At 45.7% G+C, this 23547-nt stretch overlaps 1 protein-coding gene across 5 annotated transcripts in view; it reads right to left on the bottom strand.

Annotated features, from left to right (window-relative positions):
- The window catches only part of ICA1 (islet cell autoantigen 1), a 403261-nt gene that overhangs the window by 84816 nt on the left and 294898 nt on the right, over positions 1 to 23547 (bottom strand). For 3 of the 5 annotated variants that reach the window (XM_078663689.1, XM_078663692.1, XM_078663688.1), the window contains one exon: positions 4058 to 4159. The exons of the other annotated variants lie outside the window; for them this stretch is intronic. In XM_078663689.1, the coding sequence (XP_078519815.1) occupies positions 4058 to 4159 (102 nt within the window). The remainder of the gene's footprint in view (positions 1 to 4057; positions 4160 to 23547) is intronic. 5 annotated transcript variants of the gene reach the window in all.

Genomic DNA, 23547 nt, shown 5'->3' with positions numbered 1-23547 from the left:
GAAGAACGTAATGCACGGGAAGGGACATATGGGGTCAATAGGTTACAGAGCATTTTAGGTGTTGCCAATTTCAGAATTTTCAAAGACAGACATAGCGTCTTAAACTGAATCCGCTGTGCCATAGGGAGCCAATGAAGCCTCCGGATGGTATCGGGGGTGGAGCAAAATGGGGGAAGACCAACTAAGGCTCCGGCTGCCGCGTTTTGGACACGCTGCATCCGGGTGATCTCAGCTTGATTGGCCCCCAAAAGCAGGGAGCTGGCATAGTCAAGGCAAGAGAGAATAGTAGATGGGACTATCAGCTGTCTAGTAGATGAATCAAAAATGTTTAGAATAGGTTTAAGACCTCGTAAAATGCCAAAACATGTGGCAGCAACTTTTTCAGTGTGGAAGCAGAAACTAAGAGAGGTGTCCATCCATACCCCAAGTTCTTGACTACATTCTTAGGTTCTGGGGCCTTGCCCAAGGCATTAGGCCACCAATAGTCACCCCATAAGTCAGTGTTCTTACAGACTAGCAGAACTTCTGTTTTGTTTGCATTTAATTGCAAACAGTTAGACGTCATCCAATCTGCCACGGCCGTAAGGCCACTTTTAAACTTACAGACATTCAGGGTCGAACCATCAGTTAGAGCAACCACCAACTGCGTGTCGTCTGCATATGATACCATAGTAAGGTCCACTGTCTGGCGACAGCAGCTAGTGGCTGAACATAAAGATTGAACAATGTGGGGCTCAATGCCGAGCCCTGGGGTACACCCTGCTCAATAGGATGCGCTTGGGATAAAAATGGAGGAGTGGAAACACGGAAAGATCTTCCGGTCAAGAAAGATCTAAACCATTCAAGGGCCAGGTTAGAAATCCCTGCCTCCTCCAGACGGTGAAGCAGAACCTCATGAGAGACCGTGTCAAAGGCGGCACTGAGATCCAATAGGATCAGTGCCGCCGTCTGACCAGAGTCAAGAATGGTCCGCAGGTGTTCCGCCATAGCCAGGAGTGCAGTCTCAGTGCTGTGACCGGCGCGGAAGCCATGTTGTGTTGCATCCAGAATATTATTGGAGAGCAAGAAGTTGGTAAGTATGATATTAGCATGAGCTTCCGCAACCTTCGCCACCCAGGGGAGGAGAGAAATAGGCCTAAAGTTCTCAGGCTTTGTAGAGTCTAAGGTAGGTTTTTTAAGAATGGGAGAAACCCAGGCCGGTTTCCATTTTGCCGGCACAATGGTGGACGAAAAAGAGGCGTTAATTATCTGGCGTAAAGGCGTCGGACAGAGCGAGGAGGACTCTCTGAGCTGAGCAGGCTTAAGTGGGTCGGCAGGAGAGCCAGATTTAATTTTCACAAACAGCCTACTCAGTTCCTCAAAGGAGATCTCTGGGATAACCATAAGGCTATAGACGGGTCCTAGTCTGGGGGGAGTATAAGTGCGAGAAGTGGTCATAGAAGGAAAGGACCGGTAGATCGCACGCACTTTCTCCATGAAGAAGGAAGCTAATTCTTCACAGTGGAGTTCGGAAGTAGTTGTAGGCACCAATATGCTGATCATTTTATATTCAGGAAATTTCTCAAGACTGAGCGGTTTGTGGCCTAAGAGCATGGCTTACCAGTTTATGTTCTGAGCTGCGCCGAGATACCCCTTCTGGGGAGATTCCTGCACCTTACAGATTAAAATTACATAACATTTAGGCTTTTTAGAAAAGGGCAGAAACAGGCCTGTTGAACCCAGGATCATAGTGTCCACACCTATACCTTGCCATTTCTTAACCGTACTTTTTAACCATATCCAAGGTACCACCTTAATAAAAGGAAACTTTGGGGATAGCCCAACCCGAGGTCAAATCCACCCTGGTAGTATTACCTTACCAGGGTAGGGTGAGGTGGCCTATGATGAAGCATGTCACATTACGTGAGTGAACCCCCCTCGCCCAATTCTTGGAATTACCAGTTTCAGTAGGAGACACTCCAGCATTTTTCAAAGAAAATAGAATCATCTGAGTAGCTTCTGGTATTTCCCAAAAGACGCTCCCAACACAATTGTTGTGTGTTATAGCTATTTCAGAGGCAGACATGGGCCCTTCTCAGCCTCCTCCTCCCTTGGTGTTGTTTATGCAGAAGCGCCAGTCTGTCTGCTGGTGTTCCTGCCATCCTTCTTTGGTACCCTACATGAGGCAACAGTGAAGCAAAAGGGCTACTGTGGGCAGTGGGTTTAGCCAACGCATTCAACTAGAACACCCCAGATGAGTCTTGTGAATGCTTGTAGTAGAGTGATGGAATCTCCCTGCCTCAATTTTTGCTTGTTATCATAAAGAAGCATTCATTTCTATGCATACAAGGCAAATTATCAGAAATAAAAGGACTACTGAAACAGAAACAACCAGGTATTGAATACGGAACTCAGGGGAGGTGTGTGGGTACAAACTTGAGGTGATGTTGTGCCCAATTTCTCTGTACTATTATATCATACTTCCTGAAAAGCGGTCATGACGTTTGAATCAAGACACCAGACGCTCTGTTTTTGCAAACCTTTGTCCTTGTATGCATTTTAATCCTCAAAGTATTCTGTGTATGATCTTCTTCATAAGTAAAATTCATTACACAATGTAATAGAAACAGTACATACATCAAAAAATAACTCATTAAAGCCTGAACAGTTCCCAAGCACCTTCCTGAGAAAAATAACAGCCCTTTCATATTTCTAAACAGCAAAATATTACAATGTTGTTATTTTATCAACACAAAACAACAAGCACTGCCAAAGCCTATAGGATGGCATTGACACCTGCCATTTGGCTTTTTCAATTCTTGTTTTATTCGGTCATGGTTTTTGCAAAACTATCGTTGGCAGACTCACATAAACCTTAGAAAAAAATTAAACAACTAGCTCAGAGCAAAAATGTTTTTGGGGTCTTAAAAAGCGCACATTTCCATAGTAGTCTCTGACAATGACTGGAACTGCTTGGTCTGTCGATGTGCTCATTGTGAAAAAGCAGCCATAATACAGTGAAGTCAGCCAGTGGCTGAAGTAGCCTACCCCATTGCATCATGATTGATGCTGAAGTTGGTGCAAGAGAAATGTGAATGCCAACAGCAGACTAAAAGGATAACTTTTGGCTGAAATACTCTATAACTATGTTATACAGATAATTTTAGTAAAATCAAAAGATCGTGGAAAACACCAGATTTAAAAAAGCCAATTGTTCTGGTGTTCGATGCCAAACTCTTGCCTTTGCCAATGCTTTTTTGTTATGTTTTGGGAAGTCCTTATCACAAAACGGAGGATTGAAAAGAAATTCATAGAAAGGCTTACAAAGACAGATAAAGGAGCTTGTACAGATAGATAAAGAGGGTTGTATAGTTAATAGTGCGGCCTAAAAATATAGACCAGTATGGTTGCAAAGCTATATATAGAGGGTTGCATAGATATAGAAGGTTGGATAGATAGAGACGATTGATTAAATGGCTTTGCAATGATAGATAGCTAGCTAGAGACGCAAATAAAGATATATATATATATATATAGCGCAAGATAGGCAAGTGGATAGACAGGTACGTATAGAGGGTACAGAGATAGACCAACCTACAGACATAGGACAGGAAATGGCAAAGGTTCAATTGGTAATACATGTAAATGACTATACAAGCACAACATACAAGAGCACTGAAAGCAAACTCTAAAGCCACACAAGCAGGACATACAGATTACATTGGTTTACAAGTATAACTGTAGTCCTCAATTAAGATACTAGCATGATATACACGAGTGCAGTTATAAATGCACCTCATTCAGCGCATACTAAAAGAGGTTATATTTATAAATAATTGTTTCAAATGAATATAATTTTTATGTTGTGAAATATCAGCAGTCATATAAACAAAGGTCACTCCAAAAGGAATTTACAACAGCATAAGGAGGAGACGGGAAATGATAAAGCTGAAATGTGCCCTGTGCTCACATTAAAAGCAACGCAAACGTCTTGCTATCACATCCGGCTCTAAACGCAAAGGCAATACCAAAGCAATAATCAAGTAAAAACGAAAACGCTGGCACTGAAGAGAACTACCTTGTGGGTGGATCTGCTCCTTGTGAAAGGGCAAACTGAAGGCACTCAAAGTGAAGTTATCCAGTGGCTGAAGTGGGCTGACCCACTGCCCCATGCTGAATGCTGTAGTGGGCGGAAGCAAAATATGAATGACAGACCAACAGAAGAAAACAGATGGCTGAAAGTCCCTTCAGATAAGTATATTATACATATATGTGTTTAAAAACAAAGGTCTTGGCTAAAGCCAGGCCTAAAGAAGTGGTCTACAGGATCGCAACTATTTATTTATTTATGCAATTTTTAAAGCGCTGCAATTACCCATGGGTGTCTCGGCGCTATGAGCTAGGTCTAGTACCAATATTTTAGGGATCCAATGCAGTATTTTTGTGTTTGCTGTTGCTAATTAAGTCATTGAGAAAACAACCATGTCTTTAGTTGCGTTCTAAAAATGATCAATGTATGACTAGATTTTATATTAAGAGGAAGAGAGTTCCATAGCTTTGCAGCTGCAATGGTAAAGCGTCTGTCTCCCCAGTTAACTTTCCTTGTTCTGGGGATTTGAATCAGGTGAGCAGTGTTAGAGCATAGCGTTCTTGGGGCTGGTAGTGGCTTGAGGGAGTTTCTAAGAAATTTGGGTCCTATATTATTTACTGCCTTATACACAATGCATAAGGACTTGAACTTAATACGACTCCTAACTGGAAGCCAGTGCAGTTGAGCCCGGTGATTGGAAACAGAGGTACATTTTGGAATGCCCAGTAGAACTCTAGCTGAGGCGTTCTGAATCATTTGAAGTTTGAACATGACCTTCTCTTGCGCATTGAGGAAAAGGGCATTACAATAGTCAGTGCGAGAAAACACCAATGTTGAAATTAGGGTTTTGCCTGTAGTGGTGGAAAGATATGGCAGAAGTTTCTTAATTTTTCGCAAGATGTTAAATGATGATGAAACTACAGAGTTCACGTGGTGATGAAAAAGGAGTTTATCATCAAATATTACTCCTAAGTTTCTGACTTTGCTGACCGGTTCAGGTGGAGTGCAAGAAAATAAAGTTGGAAGACGCAATAAATACTACTCCTCCACTTGCAAAACCTTGCTACTGGCATAGCACCAAATTACAACACCATAGCTGACAGAACAAATTCAGCAGGGGCATATAGAGACCTCCGTTATCCATATAAATAGCCTTTTGTAATTTAGCAACCAAAACCCAGTGTGTGTTCGGGTAGAGAGATACCATTTAAGTTTATTACCCCAGACATAATTGAGCCAAGGATCACAATCTTAGTCAAATTTGTCTGCGGGCTCAGCAGGTTCATCTAATCAACATATTTAGTACCATGCCTCCTCAATCCATTAGCAAGACATGAAATAAGTAGGGAATCACAGAAGAAGGGCTGTACGTAGAGGCACACTAATTGACTCAGTAAGAAAAGGGAATCCAAATAGGGTAGGAAATTTGACAAGGAAATATGTATTTTATATACTTCAGGTACTCCTGATGTGCATGATGAGAAGTACATGATCGATATTCTGTTTTTAACTACATGCCTTGAAGTACCATAGGTGCATCGGCATTAGTAAGTGAAGCGTGGAATACTTTGTTCTGATTGTATAAAGAAACAATGTCTGTATTATTGAGGAATGACCCACAATTATAATGGGGTTGATTTCATACACTTCAGAGAATTTTAGACATTGGAGACAATGTCATGGTCAGTCTAGCACATGGAGGCTCTTCGAGTGAAGGGATGGACTGTTAGTAGCTGACCAGCCTGAAGTGTAATTGGAACCGATAATTTCCCGATTAACTGATGCAATTACAGATTCGGAAGAAGCGAGTTATAAGCTATGTAGTTAATACAGCAATAGGACAATGCTCTAATTCATAAAGTTGAGCATCAAATAAGGGTGCTATTGTAGTGCGAATGAATGAGTATTAATATCTTGCTCCTCAATAGGATGTAATCAAACACTGAGGTGAAATATGTAATCAGTATATGCCAGTTTGAAGCACAAACATTGTTGTTTCATTAATAAGAGTGAGGTCCAACAAGGGGAAGAAACATGGAACCATTATGCGTCAACTTAAAGTGAATAAATGTCACCCCCGCGCCGCACGGCCACCAGCTGTTGTGTGTGCTCCTCTCCTCGCTGAGCCCGCCTCGCTGATCCCGACCCTCTGCCTCGCTGAGCCCGACCCTCCGCCGGTATCTGCGTGTGCTCCTAACCTTTTCCCCCCACTTGTGCCGTTTTATTTCTTGTTGTTTCCAATTTGTGCTGTTTTCTCTATTTTTGGTCTCCCATTTGTGCTGTTTATTGTCTCTTCCCCATTTGAGTTATTTGCACCTGCATTGTGCTCTCCCAGTGCCGTGTTTGTATTATTATTAGCCCCCTGTGCCTGCCCGCCCCGCTCCCCGCTTCCCGTCGCCGTGCTAGCGGCCACGCCCCCCTTTTCCTTCTGTGCCCTCCCCGCTCCCGCCTCCCAGCTGCTCCTCCCTCCCTCCCACTTGGCCATAAATGGCGACCGTGCGGACGCGCAGCGGGCGCGTCGATTGTGCGCCGAAGGCGTGCCAAAGGTAAGCCCGTCTGCGCCCGTCCGCGCCTGGACCGCGCCCAGCGCCAGGACCCCTGGCCCCCACCGACGCAAGACGACCCGACAGACCTACGACGCCGCCGCCCTCAACGCACTCAATTCCGGCCGGAACCCCGCCTGCTGCCGGGCCGCCCCGAAACGCTTCCACGGACCCTTCACCTGCACAACCTGCAAATTCACCTGCCTCCGAACCTGCACCGCGCCCGCCAAGCCAAACCCCAGCTGCGACCTCAAGTGCATCCTGCTCAACACCCGCTCCGTCCACAGACACGCCGTCGAACTCTGGAACCTGCTCGACACAACATCACCAGACGTCGCATTCCTCACTGAAACATGGATGAACGCCTCCTCAGCCCCCGACATCGCCATCGCCATCCCGGATGGATACAAGATCATCAGGAGGGACCGCGTCAACCAGACCGGAGGAGGAATCGCCATCGTCCAGAAGAACACCATCCGCATCACGACCGCCGCCGACAACACCTTCAACGCCGCCGAACACCTCCACTTTCAGATTCACACCGACCCTAAGACGACCCTCAGAGGCATCCTCATCTACAGACCCCCGGGACCACGCACACAATTCAGCGAAGACATCACAGACTTCATCAGCCCACACGCCCTCCCCTCCGCCGACTACATCCTCCTAGGGGACCTCAACTTCCACCTGGAGAACAACAAGGACCGCAACACCGTCACCCTGCTGGACAACCTCACCAACTTCAGACTCAAGCAACTGGTCAACACCCCCACCCACTACGCCGGCCACACACTTGACCCCGTCTTCTCATTCAGCAAGCACATCGCCTTCAACCACTCCATCGGACTTCACTGGACCGACCACAGCTGCGTCCACTTCAGCTTCAGAAAAACCACTACCCACCACCACCCGCAACAGGTTCCTCACAGAAGCTGGAGCAAGATCACCGCCGACCAGCTCACCACCTCCCTCAGCCAGAACCCACCTGCCAGCACACCGGACCCCAACGAAGCAGCCCGCAACTTCACGCAATGACTGACCGCCTGCGCCGGCGACCTCGCACCACTGAAGAACCCTCCCAGCAGACCCAGAAGCAAGAAGGCCCCCTGGTTCACCGACGAACTCAAGGACTCCAAGAAGACCTGCCGCACCCTCGAGAAAGCCTGGCTCCTCGACCGGACCACTGACAACATGACCGCCCTCAAACACGCGACCCGCAAGCACCACCAGCTCATCCGCACCACCAAGAAGAAATCACTGAAGGATCGACTGGACAACAACGCCCACGACAGCAAGGAACTCTTCAGCATCGTCAAGGAGTTCTCCAACCCCAGCACCGGCAACAACGACATCACCCCCTCACAAGATCTCTGCGACTCCCTCGCCTCGTTCTTCCACCGCAAGATTGCCGACATCCACAACAGCTTCGGCGCACCATCCTCGCACCCAACCATCGAACCAACGCACCCCACCACCACCCTGCGCACCTGGACTGCAGTGACCACCGAAGACACAGCCCGCACGATGAACACCATCCACTCCGGATCTCCGACTGACCCCTGCCACGTCTTCAACAAGGCCGACTCCACCATCGCACCCCAACTCCGAGACGTCATCAACACCTCCTTCGACACCGCCACCTTCCCGGAGAGGCGGAAGCATGCCGAGCTCAGCGCCCTACTGAAGAAACCAACAGCGGACCCCACCGACCTCAAAAACTTCCGCCTCATCTCGCTCCTCCCTTTTCCTGCCAAAGTCATCGAGAAGATCGTCAACAGACAGCTTGCCGCCTTCCTCGAGACGAATGGATCCCTCGACCCCTTGCAGTCCGGCTTCAGAGCCAACCACAGCACCAAGACCGCCCTCAATCGCAGCCACCGACGACATCCGAGCCCTTCTCGACAACGGGGAAACAGCGGCACTCATCCTCCTGGACCTCTCCGCCACGTTCGACACTGTCTGCCACCGCACCCTAGTCCAACGCCTCAGCAACACCGGCATCCAAGAGAAGGCATTGAAGTGGATCATCTCGTTCCTCGCTGGAAGAACACAGAGAGTCCGCCTCCCCCCGTTTTGTTCCGAGGCCACCGAAGTCATCTGCGGCGTCCCGCAAGGATCATCACTCAGCCCCACCCTCTTCAACGTCTACATGAGACCTCTCGCAGCCATCGCACGCCAACACAACCTCAACATCATCTCCTACGCTGACGACACCCAGCTGATCCTCTCCCTCACCAGAGACCCCGACACCGCCAGAACCAGCCTCCACGAAGGGATGAAAGACGTCGCCGAGTGGATGAAGAACAGCCGCCTGAAACTGAACTCAGACAAGACGGAAGTCCTCATCCTTGGACCATCACCCTCCGCCTGGGATGACTCCTGGTGGCCCCAAGCCCTGGGCACCGCCCCCAAGCCGACAGACCACGCACGCAACCTGGGCTTCATCCTGGACTCCTCCCTCTCGATGACCAGACAAGTCAACGCCGTCTCCTCTTCATGCTTTCACACCCTCCGCATGCTCCGCAAGATCTTCCGATGGATCCCGATCGAAACCAGGAAGACGGTCACCCAGGCCCTCGTCACCAGCCGGCTGGACTACGGAAACACCCTCTACGCCGGAACCACAGCCAAGATACAGAAAAGACTGCAACGCATCCAGAACGCCTCCGCCCGACTCATCCTGGACATCCCTCGACGCAGCCACATCTCCGGCCACCTAAGGAACCTGCACTGGCTCCCCGTCAACAAGAGGATCACGTTCAGGCTCCTCACCCACGCACACAAGTCTCTCCACAACCTGGGCCCCAAGTACCTCAACGACCGCCTGACCTTCCACACGCCCACCCGCCAGCTACGGTCCGCTGGCCTCGCCCTCGCCCTCGCCGCCGTACCACGCATCCGAAGAGCCACCATCGGAGGCAGATCCTTCTCCTACCTGGCGGCCAAGACATGGAACTCCCTCCCCATCCACCTTCGGCTGACCCAGGACCACCTCGCCTGCAGGAGACAACTCAAGACCTGGCTGTTCGAGCAGTAGCAACCCCCTTCCCCCAAGCGCCTTGAGACCCTTCCGGGTAGGTAGCGCGCTATACAAGTGTTATGATTGATTGATTGATTGATTAATTGATTGATCCATTATCAGGAATGAGGTCTGAAATGTATTGAGATACACAAGCATATGGGGCGTAAAGTATGTAAAAGTATTTGTTATATACCAAGAAATTGTAAACTGTACAATGCTTGATAATTATGAATTTAGTAGTTCTGTTTCTTGGTTTCCTATAGTTTTTGTTTTAAAATATATGTCTTGATGAAGGTAGTGTGAACCATATCGATTTCCACCGAAATCCCGCGTCAGATGCTATTTAGTTTAGGATTCTTTCAAGTATGAAAATGTGAAATGATTTATGTACCTGAACATTATGTATATGTAAGAGATCTTTCTTAACAAATGAATGTTTTAACATTTATATGAGGTGTATATTTTTTAAACTATATAATAAATAATAAATAACACTTTGAACTATAGCAAGTCAGAGATTGCGTTTTTTAACTATTGTTGCATATTTCCTAAGATGTGTACTCATACAGGTATGTTTTTGACATACTCAACAGAGGTGCAGCGCCAGGATACCCTTGGGGTGACAGTTTGCGCTATATAAGTATTGCATACATACATACATACAGGTGTAAAGAGATAAGCAAGGCACAAATGGGAAATTGATTTTATTCTTTTGGCTGTCATTAACCACATGAAGATACCTGGTTTATATGACGATGTTTCAGTCATTCGGCTTGATCTAATGAATCGCTCAATTTGTATCTTGATTCTTTTTCCCCCACATGGAAACAAATGTAACGTGTCACCAGCGATTTACACTCTTTACACGGTTCCACCCTTGACTTGTGATACTCTGGTGTACTTTTTTCATAACACTGGACCCATCATACCTACTTTACTCTCTTGTAGGTGAACACCAAACTTCTTTTCATCTTTGCTGTGAGCAAATGGTCTATTCCATGTTGTTATGATTACGGCCAAGGCTATTATTGCTTTGTAATTAACACTGCCCGTTCTCTTTGCAGACACGAGGTACATGCCATGAGGAAAGGTGTATTAGACTGTTCAGTTGGCTTTTGTACGCAGCTGGCCCAACTGTGATGGGGCTTGTGGAGTCCAGGCTGAAAATAATTGCAGTACTGGATAAGCGTGGGTTCAAATGCATCTCAGATGAAACTTAGTATGTTGTAATTTTTTAAGTGACTTTGTACTTAAAACTTTTGACTTATAAAAAACAAACACATTCTATTAATGAGAAAAGAAAATTCTTTGAGAAATTAACAAAATGCTTCTAAATAAATGAATGATACCCCAGAAAAATACCGCCCCTTATTTGGTAAAACAAAAATGGGAACATTGTTTGAATTGATTGGATTAAGGTGGAAAATAACTTAAGTAGGTTGCAACGGAAATCTTTCAATGACATTTTCCAAATATAAATGGAGGAGTGTAGGAAAAACAAAAATAAAGTAAATAGTTTCATGGCTTGAAACACAGGAGGTTCAAACACCTGAATCATCTCATAGTATAAAGTATCTCCATCATATACTTCATCATGATGCACTGAATCTCAAGCCAAAGGAATTTGCCTTGGCAAAGGTAAAGTGGCATCTGAATCCAAATGGAGGAGTTGAACCTATTGAGCCTGAGGTTATGACATGACTTTGACCGAGGTTGTGGTGGGTTTGCCTCAGCGCGTCATATGACAATTGGTTCTTCTCCTGGTGTCAGTGGCATTAGTGTTGCTGCACGAGGACCCAGTGAGGATCTTGGTGCCCGGTTTGAAGTCGAGTGTCAGCCCCAGAATCGAAAAGGCCGGTATCGGGGTCAAGAGGCAAGACTGCATTGGGAGCGATCCTTCGGTGGATGGGTGCAATACATGCGAAACATGAATCTTTTTTGGAGACAGATGGACCCGAAAATCTGGGCTAGATTGGCACCCGCTGTAGTACTTGGTTCCATGGCGGGGGCCTGGGACCAAGATCAGGAGCCACCTTGACATTCATGTGACTTTTCCTGACAAGAGTGGCAAGATGAAGCGGAGTCACCTTTTGACTTCTTGCATCTTTTCTTCGAGTTCGGCTTACCTGAAGAGTTGGAAGAGGACCTTTCTCAAAAACAACCTTGAGAGTGAGAACAAGTCTGCTTTCTCCACTTTGAGCAAGGCCATCCCTTGGACACTTTGTCTGTGTTCTCGACGTAGATATCAGCCTTGGGGTCTCACATTGCCTTCTGGTTCAACCTGGCGCAGACACCCCACAACTCCGAGTCATGTGAGGTACACGGACACTTTTGACAATTGAATAAAAAATAAAATGGTAGCAGTTCCTGAAAGGTTCTGGTTGGGGTATATTTTCCGCATAACTGCATTTAACGCAGAACTCAAAGGGCTGGATCTACTATGGTTGTAGATGGGACCTGGTGCCGGTTATGGTAAACCGTAGGCAGTGGAGAAGGCAAACTGTCTTTGCGTGTGGACTAGACACTACAGCCTGCTGCTGCTCCTGATCAGCCAATAGTTGAGGTATCAAAGATGTGAATGCCCCACACCCCATCACAATTGTGCAGTCATCACTACCAAGCACTTTGTAAATACCTTTGGAGCTGTAGTGACGCTGAAATTAAGGACTTTAAATTGGTAATGTTGTCCACTTACCACAAAGAGAAAGCACTGGCAATGGGCAAGCTGAGGCCTTAGAAAGGTAGTGGTCTAAGTCAAGATCACCTGGGGTGTCTACATTATAATCATGCAAGAGATCATCATTGGCCCTGCACCAAAGGGCTGGTCATAGGGTGTATGGACTGCTTGGCCAGAGTAGGAATGTGGGGATGCCTTGGCAACTCAGGCTGAAGCAGAGGGGGTGTTATGTGAGGGCATGGCAGAAATGGTGGTGGTAGTAGTAGTGGTGGAGGCAGAGGTAGGCTTTGTGGAAAAGGACTAGTAACTCTAACATTCTGGTTCTTTGGTGACAGCTGATGGGAAGAGAGGCTTCAAAGTAGGTTCCCTTCATAGGTCAGTCTCCTCTTTCAAAGAAGGGGTTATCGAGAGGAGGCAGCTTTGCCACAATCTTGCCTTTAACAGGTGTTTAAACCTGGCATCCAGTTCTTGCTGCACCGTTTTGCAGATCGAAGCCTCCACGTCCTCCGATGAGTGTCGACGGAGGCCTCAAGGTAGGATTCGACTTTGCTGTCAATAAAAGTTTCAACGACGATGGAGCCTTGTGCACAGGCACAAGTGCAGCCTTTGCTTTGTGCTTCGGTGAGACTGACTGTGCTCAGCGCACTTGGGTCAACACCCTTGGGTGTTGGCTTTTTTGGCTTCTAAGTCTTTTCTCTGTAGAGACGAGACGGAGAGTGGCACAGGCTCTCAGACTGACTTATTTGCCTCCTTGCTGGGGGTTTGACCCGTGACTCTGTAGGAGCTGTGCTCTACCTCAATGTGGGACTTCATTTGAGGTTCTGGCTTGGTGGTAAGGGCCTTGTGACCTGATGGCACACTCACGCCCCTGATAAACGTTTTGGTGTAAGAGCCATTGGTCTTCAGCATTGGCTCGACGTTCTCCAATTCCTCCTGCCTCAACGTGCTGGTAGAAACTGTCTCTAGGCTAGGTGAAGTCTGCACAGCCAAGAAACAAGATGGGCCAGCGTCATCCTGTTCATCAGCACCAAACAGATCTTCCCGGAAGATGTCTGGGATCTACGAAGAGGTTCGCTGGTACATCTTGTGCTATTCCCAACACCATTTCATAAGGTACTGCAATGACTTTTTAGATTGGATGGCAAAGGCATGACGCACAGGAGGCATCATAGTTGGGAGAAAGGCACAAAGTGCGTTGTGGTCTGCTCACAGGTATTTAGATCTGCAGCGAGGGCAATACTGAAAAGATGCCTGGTTCCATCACCTCCATGTGATCAGAATTTTCTGGTGATGGAGGGCCCGAGGGGTACCAGTACCCTGATGCACAGGGGTCAAACCACAGTTTTTGTTTCTACTAAAGGTATTCACACATTAGGAAAATGAAGGAACACAAATATTCAATTATGAGCCCAAATACATTGTCACCTGGCAGAGCAAGACTTAAGTACTATGCAGAAGTATGGCCACGGTGACTAAATGCAAGAAGGATAAATATTGGAAAGGAAAATGCTTTGGTAAAGTAAAACATTGGCCCACCAGTTCTGCCACCAAGGTGCACTAGATTTTAGGGGGATATGTATGTGTGATCAAGAAAAATGCAGTCACTTACAGTGCAAGAACACCAGTGGCTGAATAGCCCATGCAGTCTAATGTGGTGGGCAGAAGCAATATGTAAATGACAGCTGAACCGCCCAAAGGATAAAGAGGGCTAATTCATGCCACTCTGTGTATGGATTGTACATATGTATTTCTTTCCTTTAATGCAAGGCTGGTAAGACAACTAATGCGGTTTCAATGCCAAACCTGAAAATAACCGATTAAATTTTTCACTTCAGCTTGATTCAAAGAGAGGTTTCCAGATCCTCCTGAAGATGTATGCGCTGTTATTTCTGAGACTAATCGTTCATTCAGAGGAGTAGCAGTAAGGAGTCTATAGTGTCCTCATCAACATCTTTATTTTGCATTAAAAAAATGCACGATAGGGGCGTGGCTTGGACGCCGGAGAAGATGGCCGCTTAAGCGTTTCTCTCCTCCCGTGGCGCCAAGTTTCCTGCAGCCTACATTTCCCCCGATGCTGTGGTGAAGCAGCCGAAGGTGTCGGGAACCGGCTGGAGGCTTTAAATCTACAAAATATGCTTTGGATCGGCTGATCTGGTGAACGCGAGCCGTGACCGCATGGAGCGCGGAGCGCGCCTCTACCCGCATCGCTGAACACCGGACTCACCGCATCGCTGATCTCCGGAATCATTCCTGGCAGACGCGAGACACCAGAGAGCCTTCTGGCTGTACCGCGGATCGGCACACCGAGATCGGAGATGGTGCGGGTCGGGAGGCTCTTGGTAGAAAGACATTTACATACAGGTACAGCGTTTCATAACACAAAATGGCCTCCGCAAATCTTCGCGCCGACCCGATCCAACTCCCGATTCCCCAGCGCTCGCTCCCTGGGCAATAAAGCCACTTTTGGAATGCTCAAGATATACTGAAACTAGACTATGCCTGAGGATTATCAACATTTAGGGAAGCATTGCCCTGACTGCATGCAGGTGAACTCTATTTCATAGCAGTACCTGCAAATCGTGGTTTGACATGGGGCAATCCTAAAGCTTTTCAAGTGACCCCAAAACAAGCGCTTACGCTCATTTTGTGTAGTAGTTTTCGCTTACCTATTTACCTGTGTATTCAGATGGCCCAGGACTGAAAAAGGGTCCCTATTTTGTCAATGCCTGACCCTAAGATGGCCGACACTTTGGACATCTCCAAATGATAAACAGATCCTGCTACTGCCTTTATGTTACTCTTCGTGAAGAGAGGGGGTCAATCAATTGCATCCATCTGAAGCATGATCTACATAGGAACACCACCTGGATGTAGCGCTGCCTCCTGGTGGGGGTGATCATTGCGGCACTGTATTATGTGGATGTCAGCATTTCAACTGGAGCTACTGCTGATTGTCCTTCGCATGCAACTCTAATTCTTCACTTAATGCCATTAATACCATTATAAGGATCCCCAACAATCTCAGCAATCTCAACAACTTTTTCAAACCTGTCACTCATAGACACTGTTACACATCACGCCAATCTTAACTGTGGTGCCACCACTACTTAGTGTTACTCCTGTGCGCCTGTGCTGTTATAGTCCAATCAACAACCATGGGAGAAAAGGAAGCCAAAAATCTTAAAAGACTTAAAGCTGAGCCACCGAATCCAATCTCGCCTACCAAGGGATCACGCGACATGAACGCCACTTTAGACACTATTCTCCTTAAGCTTGCAGAAGTACATGAAATCACAAAATCCACCAGAGAAGAAATTGCAGCGGTGAGGCAAGACATCAAAGACACCAGTATGCGACTCTGAGACTGAATGCAGGATCAGCCAACTAAAGGATTTGGAGGTAAAAGTGAACAAATCACTAAAAGATCTTTCTCTATCTACTTCGTCGTCGCTATCACGGCGTCTCTCGGTATTGGAAGACAGGAACCGGCGGGGAAACCTGAGAATTTTTGGTATTCCGGAAGGAGCCAAAGGTAAAGACGGAGATTGTATACCATTCTTGGAGACAGTTTCCTCAGGCCACCAGCCTCTCCTTCGGTACACCGTTGGAATTTGATCGTGCTCACAGAGTTCCTACCCGTCTTACCCATCAACAAAGGGGGCCAAGGCCGATTGTATGTAAACCTCTCAGGTATCAGCATGTGGAGCAAATCTTGACGTTCATGCGTAAACATAATCACATACTTTGGAAGACCAATAAAGTATACATTTCCCAGGATTACTGCAAAGAAACTGTTACCTTGAGGAAAAATTTCCTGGCACTTCGTCCAAGGCTCCGTCAACTTGAGTATCAATACGGCTTTGTGGGCCCTGCGCGCTTTCGTGTAACAATTCAAGGAGTCCCTCAAGTATTCACCGATCCTTTGCATTTGAAGAAGTTTCTCGATGGCCCTGAGGAGTCTAAAATGGACACAGCCGCAGCGTCGATCGCACAAGGAAATGACAACTAGATCATGCACTCTGTTCTGAATGTACATGCTCATCCATGTCCCTACAATATCTGGTCTTTCTGCCCTCTTGCTAACCTGGTCGCCACAAGATGTTAGGGGACCTTGACTTAATCATATGGTGGGCTGGGGAGTCGTGGACTATACTCATTCAATAACCAAGAGGTGTTACCATCTCCATTGTCCACACTGTCTTAGGTTGCAGTTATGCCTGAAGGAGTGGTAGGACGATCTCTCTCTTATTAACCACATACCGGGGATCATGAACGCTCAGGTGTCTTTGTTCTATGATGTATACTGTATGTCTATATAAGATTTGCTCGCCAGTTTTGCTACATTGATATTAACTCTTCAAACGCATACTTCCCGCGCATTAACTTTCAAGCACTTCTTGAATTGGACGGAGGTTCAAGCCTATAGGAATGAGTGTTGTTGCTACATAATGTTTGCTTTAGTCCCCTAATATGCATCTGATGGGCATATATGCTCTCTCACCAGCTGATGTTCTAGAACTTTAGCACTATGGTTTTCACCTACGAAGGTTTTGTTAGATGTATGGAAAGGCTGTGGTTATTTGCCTTGAGTTAGAGTAGCTGCTAATATAATTGTCGTACTAATTACGCATGCAAGCAGGAGGCATTATGCCTTTGACATGTTCTTTACATGTTTATGAAGATCATAATCTTTGTTTCAGCAGAAATGTTCTAATCACGCATGCTATTATGAGGCATCATGCCTCTATCATGTTATTGACATGTTCCTGTAGCTCGCAATGTTTGTTTCATAAGCACTGTTTTACCCACATTACTTAATCTTCGCCACGGAGGAGGGTAGCTACGGTGGTTGCTTCTCCTTGGTCGCCATGCTCCTGGTGCATTGTTTGGGTGGGGTGGGTGGGTTGGGGTTGTGGGTGGGTTGGGTAGGGTTTTTGGTTTTGTTATCATTTGTGACTCCTTTCATGTCTTCACTCTTGTTTCTACCCCCTCTTCACCTCTTGTCTTCACATTCTTGCAGCAATGTACTACACACCGGTATTGATGAGAATGCTCTATGTGTGCACATGTACGATCGTTCACATTCTTCATGGGTTCTAGGCCTCACCTACGTCAGGATTATAATGTTAGGCAGGTCTCATGCTATGTATATCATGCGTACTCCAAGACCACTCTCCCTCTTTTTTTATGGCAACGGATAAACAAACTATAAAAATAGTGTCACTCAACGTTAAGGGCACCAATCACCCAATTAAAAAGAGGAAAATTCTAGATTTATACAAGCAGAAGGGTGACATTATATTGCTCCAGGAAACTAAAATAGACTCGTCACAATTCAATTCTATGAAAAAACAAACTATAGTGAGGCGATTGGGTCTGACGCTTTGGGCAAGAAGAATGGGGTCCTCACTCTCATTGCGAAGCGAGCCAACATAGATGTTCTACACAGTAGTGCGGACACTAAAGGTAGATGAGTTTCTACTAAATTAACAAAGGGCGGGAAGGAGTTCTATGTGACCAATGTATATGCCCCCAATAAGGATGACCAAGATTTTTGGAAGGAGCTGGACTCCCACATTGACACGATACCAGACACCGTAACGCATATCCTGGGTGGTGACTTAAATCTCCCTATGGATCCCCTCCTAGACAGAGACTCGCGTTGTCCGTTCCGGCCGACCAACTCACATAAAGCACTTCTCAATCTCTGTACACGTTTTAATCTAGTTGATTCATGGAGGCTGACGAACCCAACAGGCAGAGATTATACCTTTTATTCCCCACAACATTGGCTCATACTCACGTATAGATTACCTGCTCACATCTGCTCACTCCAAGGAGGACATTGAAGCCACCTCCATTGAAGCGCGTGTGATCTCCGATCATTCATGCATTACGATGACTCTGGCGGTGCACAAAATGGGCAAGAAAACGACCTTGTGAAGATTCAACGACGCGGTACTGAAAAAGGAAGCACACAGGGTTGCCATAGAAAAGGCAATCTCTGACTATCTTAGCCACAACAAACAAGGGGACATTACAGATCTTACGAGGTGGGAAGCACTGAAAACGACAATTAGAGGGGTATTAATCAAAATACGTGCAGCCATGAACAGAGATGCGAACTCCACCCTATCACGACTAGAAGAGGAGATATCAGCCATTGAGAAACGCCACATAGTCTAAGGACCCCGCGGCTCTCACTGAATTAATGAACAAAAAATATGAGTATAACAAAATTATTAGTGAAAGGGCAGGAGTCTGGCTTCAACATCATAAGAACTTCAGGTTGTGCCATACTAACAAAGCGGGCAAAAGCCTTGCCTCATATCTAAAATTTATACTACATCAATCAACTATCAAATGCATAGTTGACAAAACCGGAACATTCCATTCGGATCCTAACAAAATTGCCGACTTATTTCAGGATTTCTACAATGACCTATATAGTAGAAACAAAGATATTGATAGCTTCAAAGTGGGGGCTTACCTTGATAAATGCAAACTCCCTGTTCTCACAGACCAAGAACCAAGTCGCACTCAACTGCCCCATTTCCGAACGAGACATTGTTCAAGCCGTTAGTCCCTCAAAACAGGGAAAGCTCCGGGTCCTGATGGGTTCAATGCTACATTCTATAAGAGCTTCTCCCCTGTCCTGACGGAACCACTCAAGGACCTTTACGAACATTTTAACACAAGGGGCCAGGTTCATGGCACGCCGGCAGAAGCCATTATTGCGGTTCTTCCAAAAGATGGGAAGGACCCATCCGCCCCGAAGAATTACCGGCCGATATCCCTGGTCAACCTCGATTGCAAAATCTACGCCATGGTTTTGGCAAAAAGGATTCAATCAGTCTTACCCCAGTTGATACACCCTTCACAGGTAGGGTTCCTCAAAAATAGACTGTCTAGCTATAATACCCGAACCCTTGCGCACATTTTAGAAAGAGCGAAGACGACCAACTCCCCCACCGTGGCCGTGACCTTAGACGCCGAGAAGGCCTTCAATAAGGTTAACTGGGCCTACTTGGAAGCCACTCTACATCAATTTAATCTGGGTACGAATTTCATTTGCATGGTGATGGCCTTATACTCCAATCCTTCAGCTCGAGTAAGAGCGGGTGGATGTCTTTCGGACTCCTTTTCTTTACAACAAGGCACGATTTAAGGCTGTCCCCTTTCACCGTCACTCTTTCTTTTGGCAATTGAACCCTTCCTTTATTCTTTAAGGAACAACAAACTGATTAAAGATATAGATTTCAAAGGCACCATAGTCAAAATTTCAGCCTATGCGGACGATGTCCTGGTGGTGTCCGAAAATGCGGACTTGGCTATCCCGGCACTGATGTCTACTATTGCTGATTTCTCTGAAGTGTCTGGATATAAACTCAATAAAGACAAGACCGAAGTAAAACTGCTTAGTAACATCGGTGATAGGAGTGTCCTGGGGGACACAGGTCTTTGCTGGCAACAGAAGAGCTTTAAATATCTAGGGATTGACTTCGAGAAAGACTTTAATCAGTACTGTAAAAATTAATGAGATTTCATTATTTAAGAAGATATCCACTCTCCTGGAGGGTTGGTCCCCGAAGTTTTTATCCTGGTGGGGCAGAGTGGAAACTCTGAAAATGATGATCACACGCCATGTCAATTATTTAATCAGCGTGTTACCCATGTTACTCTCGGATGACTTCCTCACCAAGATACATAAGCTTTTCAATGTTTTTTTTTGGCAGGACAAAAAAACGAGAATCTCCCTGAAGAAGCTCCAATTACCAAAAGACAAAGGGGGTGTAGGTCTACCTAACTTCAGATGCTATCAGACGGCCTTCTTATGCAAGCAAGGAACGAACTGGTTCCATGCTCATCAGGAATACACGCCTGTATGGGTTCACGTAGAAAAATCCATCATTAACAATTTGCCGCTTTCCTCCATAATGACTATGGATGCCTCTGCCTTTACTCAATCCAAATATATATTACTCAACACTAAATGGGCTCTACTCAGCCACGAAAGGCACTGTAAAGTTAAAATAAAGTTCTCCAAGTCAAATCTATTATCGTTCTGGTTTAATCCGGCTCTGAAGGATGATGGTGGACGCCTCTTTTGGGAAAATTGGGCTAAAAAGGGTTTGAATTCAGTACAAGACATTTACGACGGAACCTCTCCTCTTCCTTTGGTCACCCTACAGTCGAAGTTTGATCTCCAACCACTTGATTTTTACAAGTTTCTACGCCTCAAAGCCCTTGTCTCTGCTAGAGCCATCGTACCACAGCAACCTACCCTATGTACTAGACTAATTCACCTCATGTCGCAAGGTCACATGGTATAAACAATTTACAAACTCAGATCACCTCTACCCCAGAAAGCACATAGAAAGTGTGAGCGGGACTGGGAAAATGAACCGAACTCCTCTAATCTGGCTTTTGATTGGGACAGGATTCACCTCACTCCTTTCTATAATAAAATATCCCCGATACTCTTCCAGACCAAACTCATGCTGATAAACAGATCTTACCGGACTCCTGAGAAACTCTTCAAGCTCAAACTCCTGGGTAGCCCCCTCTGCTGGAACTGCAAAACACACGTGGATGACATGGCACATATGTTTTTTCACTGTCCGTTAATCCAAACGTTTTGGGATAAGATCTTTTCTTACATCCAACACACTTTCCATTTTCGGCCACCCAGGGACTTCACATATATTCTGCTAGGTGCGATTGACCCAAGTATTTCTAGGGAACATGACAGACACCTCCTGGACCTTATGCTCACACTGGCATGCAAAATCATTCTGAGCAAGTGGAAGATCGCTTCAGATGTCTCCTTCACACATTGGCAGGAATGGCTGGCTTCCTTGAGGGGAGCGGACAACTATGTTCTACATTCATCCCCTTGGCAAAAGCCTCACGCCAAGCTCTGGAGCTCACTTGACTCATTGGAACTCTGTTATGACCCACCTTAGGCACACTGAGTAACATACAACATGTCCCTCGCCTGGTCTTTGATGTCACATCGGGCATTACTCCCGGTAATGTATGATAGATGTCCGGAAGCAAACTACGTTCTTCAAGTCATGTTGCTGCTGCTTGGTCCTTCCCCTCCTCCTCGTCTTCCTCTGTCCTCCCTCCCCAGTCCTCTTTTGTCTTTGTCTCTTCCACTCTTCTCCCCTCTCTATCTTTCCAGTCACATGCGCTCCATGAGATCGAGATTTTATGCATGGACGTTTTATTCAGTGCTCTCATCTGATAATTACTTGTATGGTCTTTTTGCGTATTTATTACATGTATGATGTATCACTGACATTTTTATCGTTTCCCCCGACTACATCAACTGTACTTCTCCATGCACTGCGGTCTGTATCTCTCCTGTGAGCCATTATTGTACGTCTATCTTTTTTGTATTTTTGTGTTATTGGAATCCTAAATAAAAAAGATTTGGAAAAAAAAAAAAAGCAAGCACAATAATTCAATAACAATCTTTTAAAATCTTAAACACGCCTACATGTTATTATAAGATAACCATGATTCAATTGCAATTACATTTTATGGCCGATATACGCCTTGATACGCCTTGATAATATAAAAAAGGTGTAGCTACAGGAGCATTAGCAGCAATCAAATTTCATTGTGATAAAAAGCTATTGGGATCAGAGTTACCTACACAAATGTCCCCAAACTATGATAGAACTATGTCTTACTAAATTAGCGAGACTGTAGCAGTCCTTCTGGATTTTAAAGCAGCATTTAGAAAAGAGCCTATCATAAAACATATAAACGGCGATTTCAATTGTTGTAGCACTGACAGAGCTAATCTATGAGAGCGTAAGGTCAATTTTTGCAGTATTAGAACAATAAACCCTTTTCTCTCTGTTGTATAGAGGGAACAAAAAACAAAATATGAGAAATAGATTGATTTGACTTATCGCATGGACAACAGGAAAGCTGATTACTGAATATACGTCAGATGGATATACCAACATCAAGGGAATATAATGTAAACAAAATCTTATTAGTAGAAAGCGGTTGTGAGTGTTATCTACAAAGGAAAGATCAGAAGGGTGCCCAGACAGGGAGGGGGTTATTGCGTGTTCCATTATTACTGAGCCTTTTGCTTCATTTTTATTCATCTGTCTAGGCTAGCTTAGTTATAAAAGGATCTTTCAATTTAGATCTAGAAAAAGTTGCAGACTGTAGGTGTTTAATAAAGCTCCGCCAAACACAATAAGACTGTCTTGCATACGTTAGCCAGGGAATGGACGAGGCACAGTCAAGGCACATATCTTTTATAATAATCTGATTTAGTGGGACAGAATTATTTTCCCATAAAGATATCCATAATAATAAAGGGGCCATTTTGATGTAATAAAGGGCAAAGTCAGTGTTAGAAGTTGGCCTGGCATATGATGTCCACTATTCTAGTGGGCACCTTGCACCAGTCCAAACGACCCTTATTGATGGTAGGTTTAAAGTCAACATTATAGAAAGCTATCCTAGTGGTAGCTGTGGAGAGCAGCCTTCAGGTTAAGACTTAGAGGCGAGTTATGCAAGTTGTTTTACCAGTTATAATCTCTTGAATGATCAAATGAAAGTACACCACACAAGGTATATATCAAATATATATGGATTTATTCTAAACACAACCCCTCTGGTCTCTTTATGAGGTCAGAGGTAAAAGTACAATACTAGGAACTTAATTAGCATATGATAAGTTGCACAGTATACGTTATGCCCTAAGGGCCTCACAAACCATATACTAAAATAGTGGTATAAGAACCACGTGAGGGATAGGCGTCAGGCCTAGGGCCTGTAGAACCGCTGGGGCAACCAGGAACCACCCAAGGTAGGGACACAGGAGACCTACAGGGGACGCGTGCAGTGTCTAAACACAGCCGCGAATCACCATTGACTTTCTATAGAGAACGAACAAGTTACAATTTTAAAGATTAAGGGCACTTAGAGGTGAAGTACGATGGAACCCTTTTAGACTAGGACACTTCGAGAGTCAAGACCCAAGGGAGCACCGGAGTACTCGTGTTACCTCACCCAGGGAAGCCGGGTGCATAGGTGTCTTTTGGTGTTGGGTTTCGTTGTCGATTCCAATGGAGCGCTGCGAAGAAGTGCTGCAGGTGACCAGAAGAAAAGTGTCCGGGTGGATCCAAGGGTGGATCAGAGATGTGAAGAACGTGAAAGCAGAGGAGACAGAGTCTGGGTCACTAGCCAGTGACCAGGATGG

The sequence above is a fragment of the Lissotriton helveticus genome, chromosome 10 (genome assembly GCF_964261635.1).
Source record: "Lissotriton helveticus chromosome 10, aLisHel1.1, whole genome shotgun sequence".
NCBI classification, from domain to species: domain Eukaryota; kingdom Metazoa; phylum Chordata; class Amphibia; order Caudata; family Salamandridae; genus Lissotriton; species Lissotriton helveticus.
The sequence above is the reverse complement of the archived record's forward strand: the minus strand, read 5'-3'. Positions and strand labels throughout refer to the sequence as shown.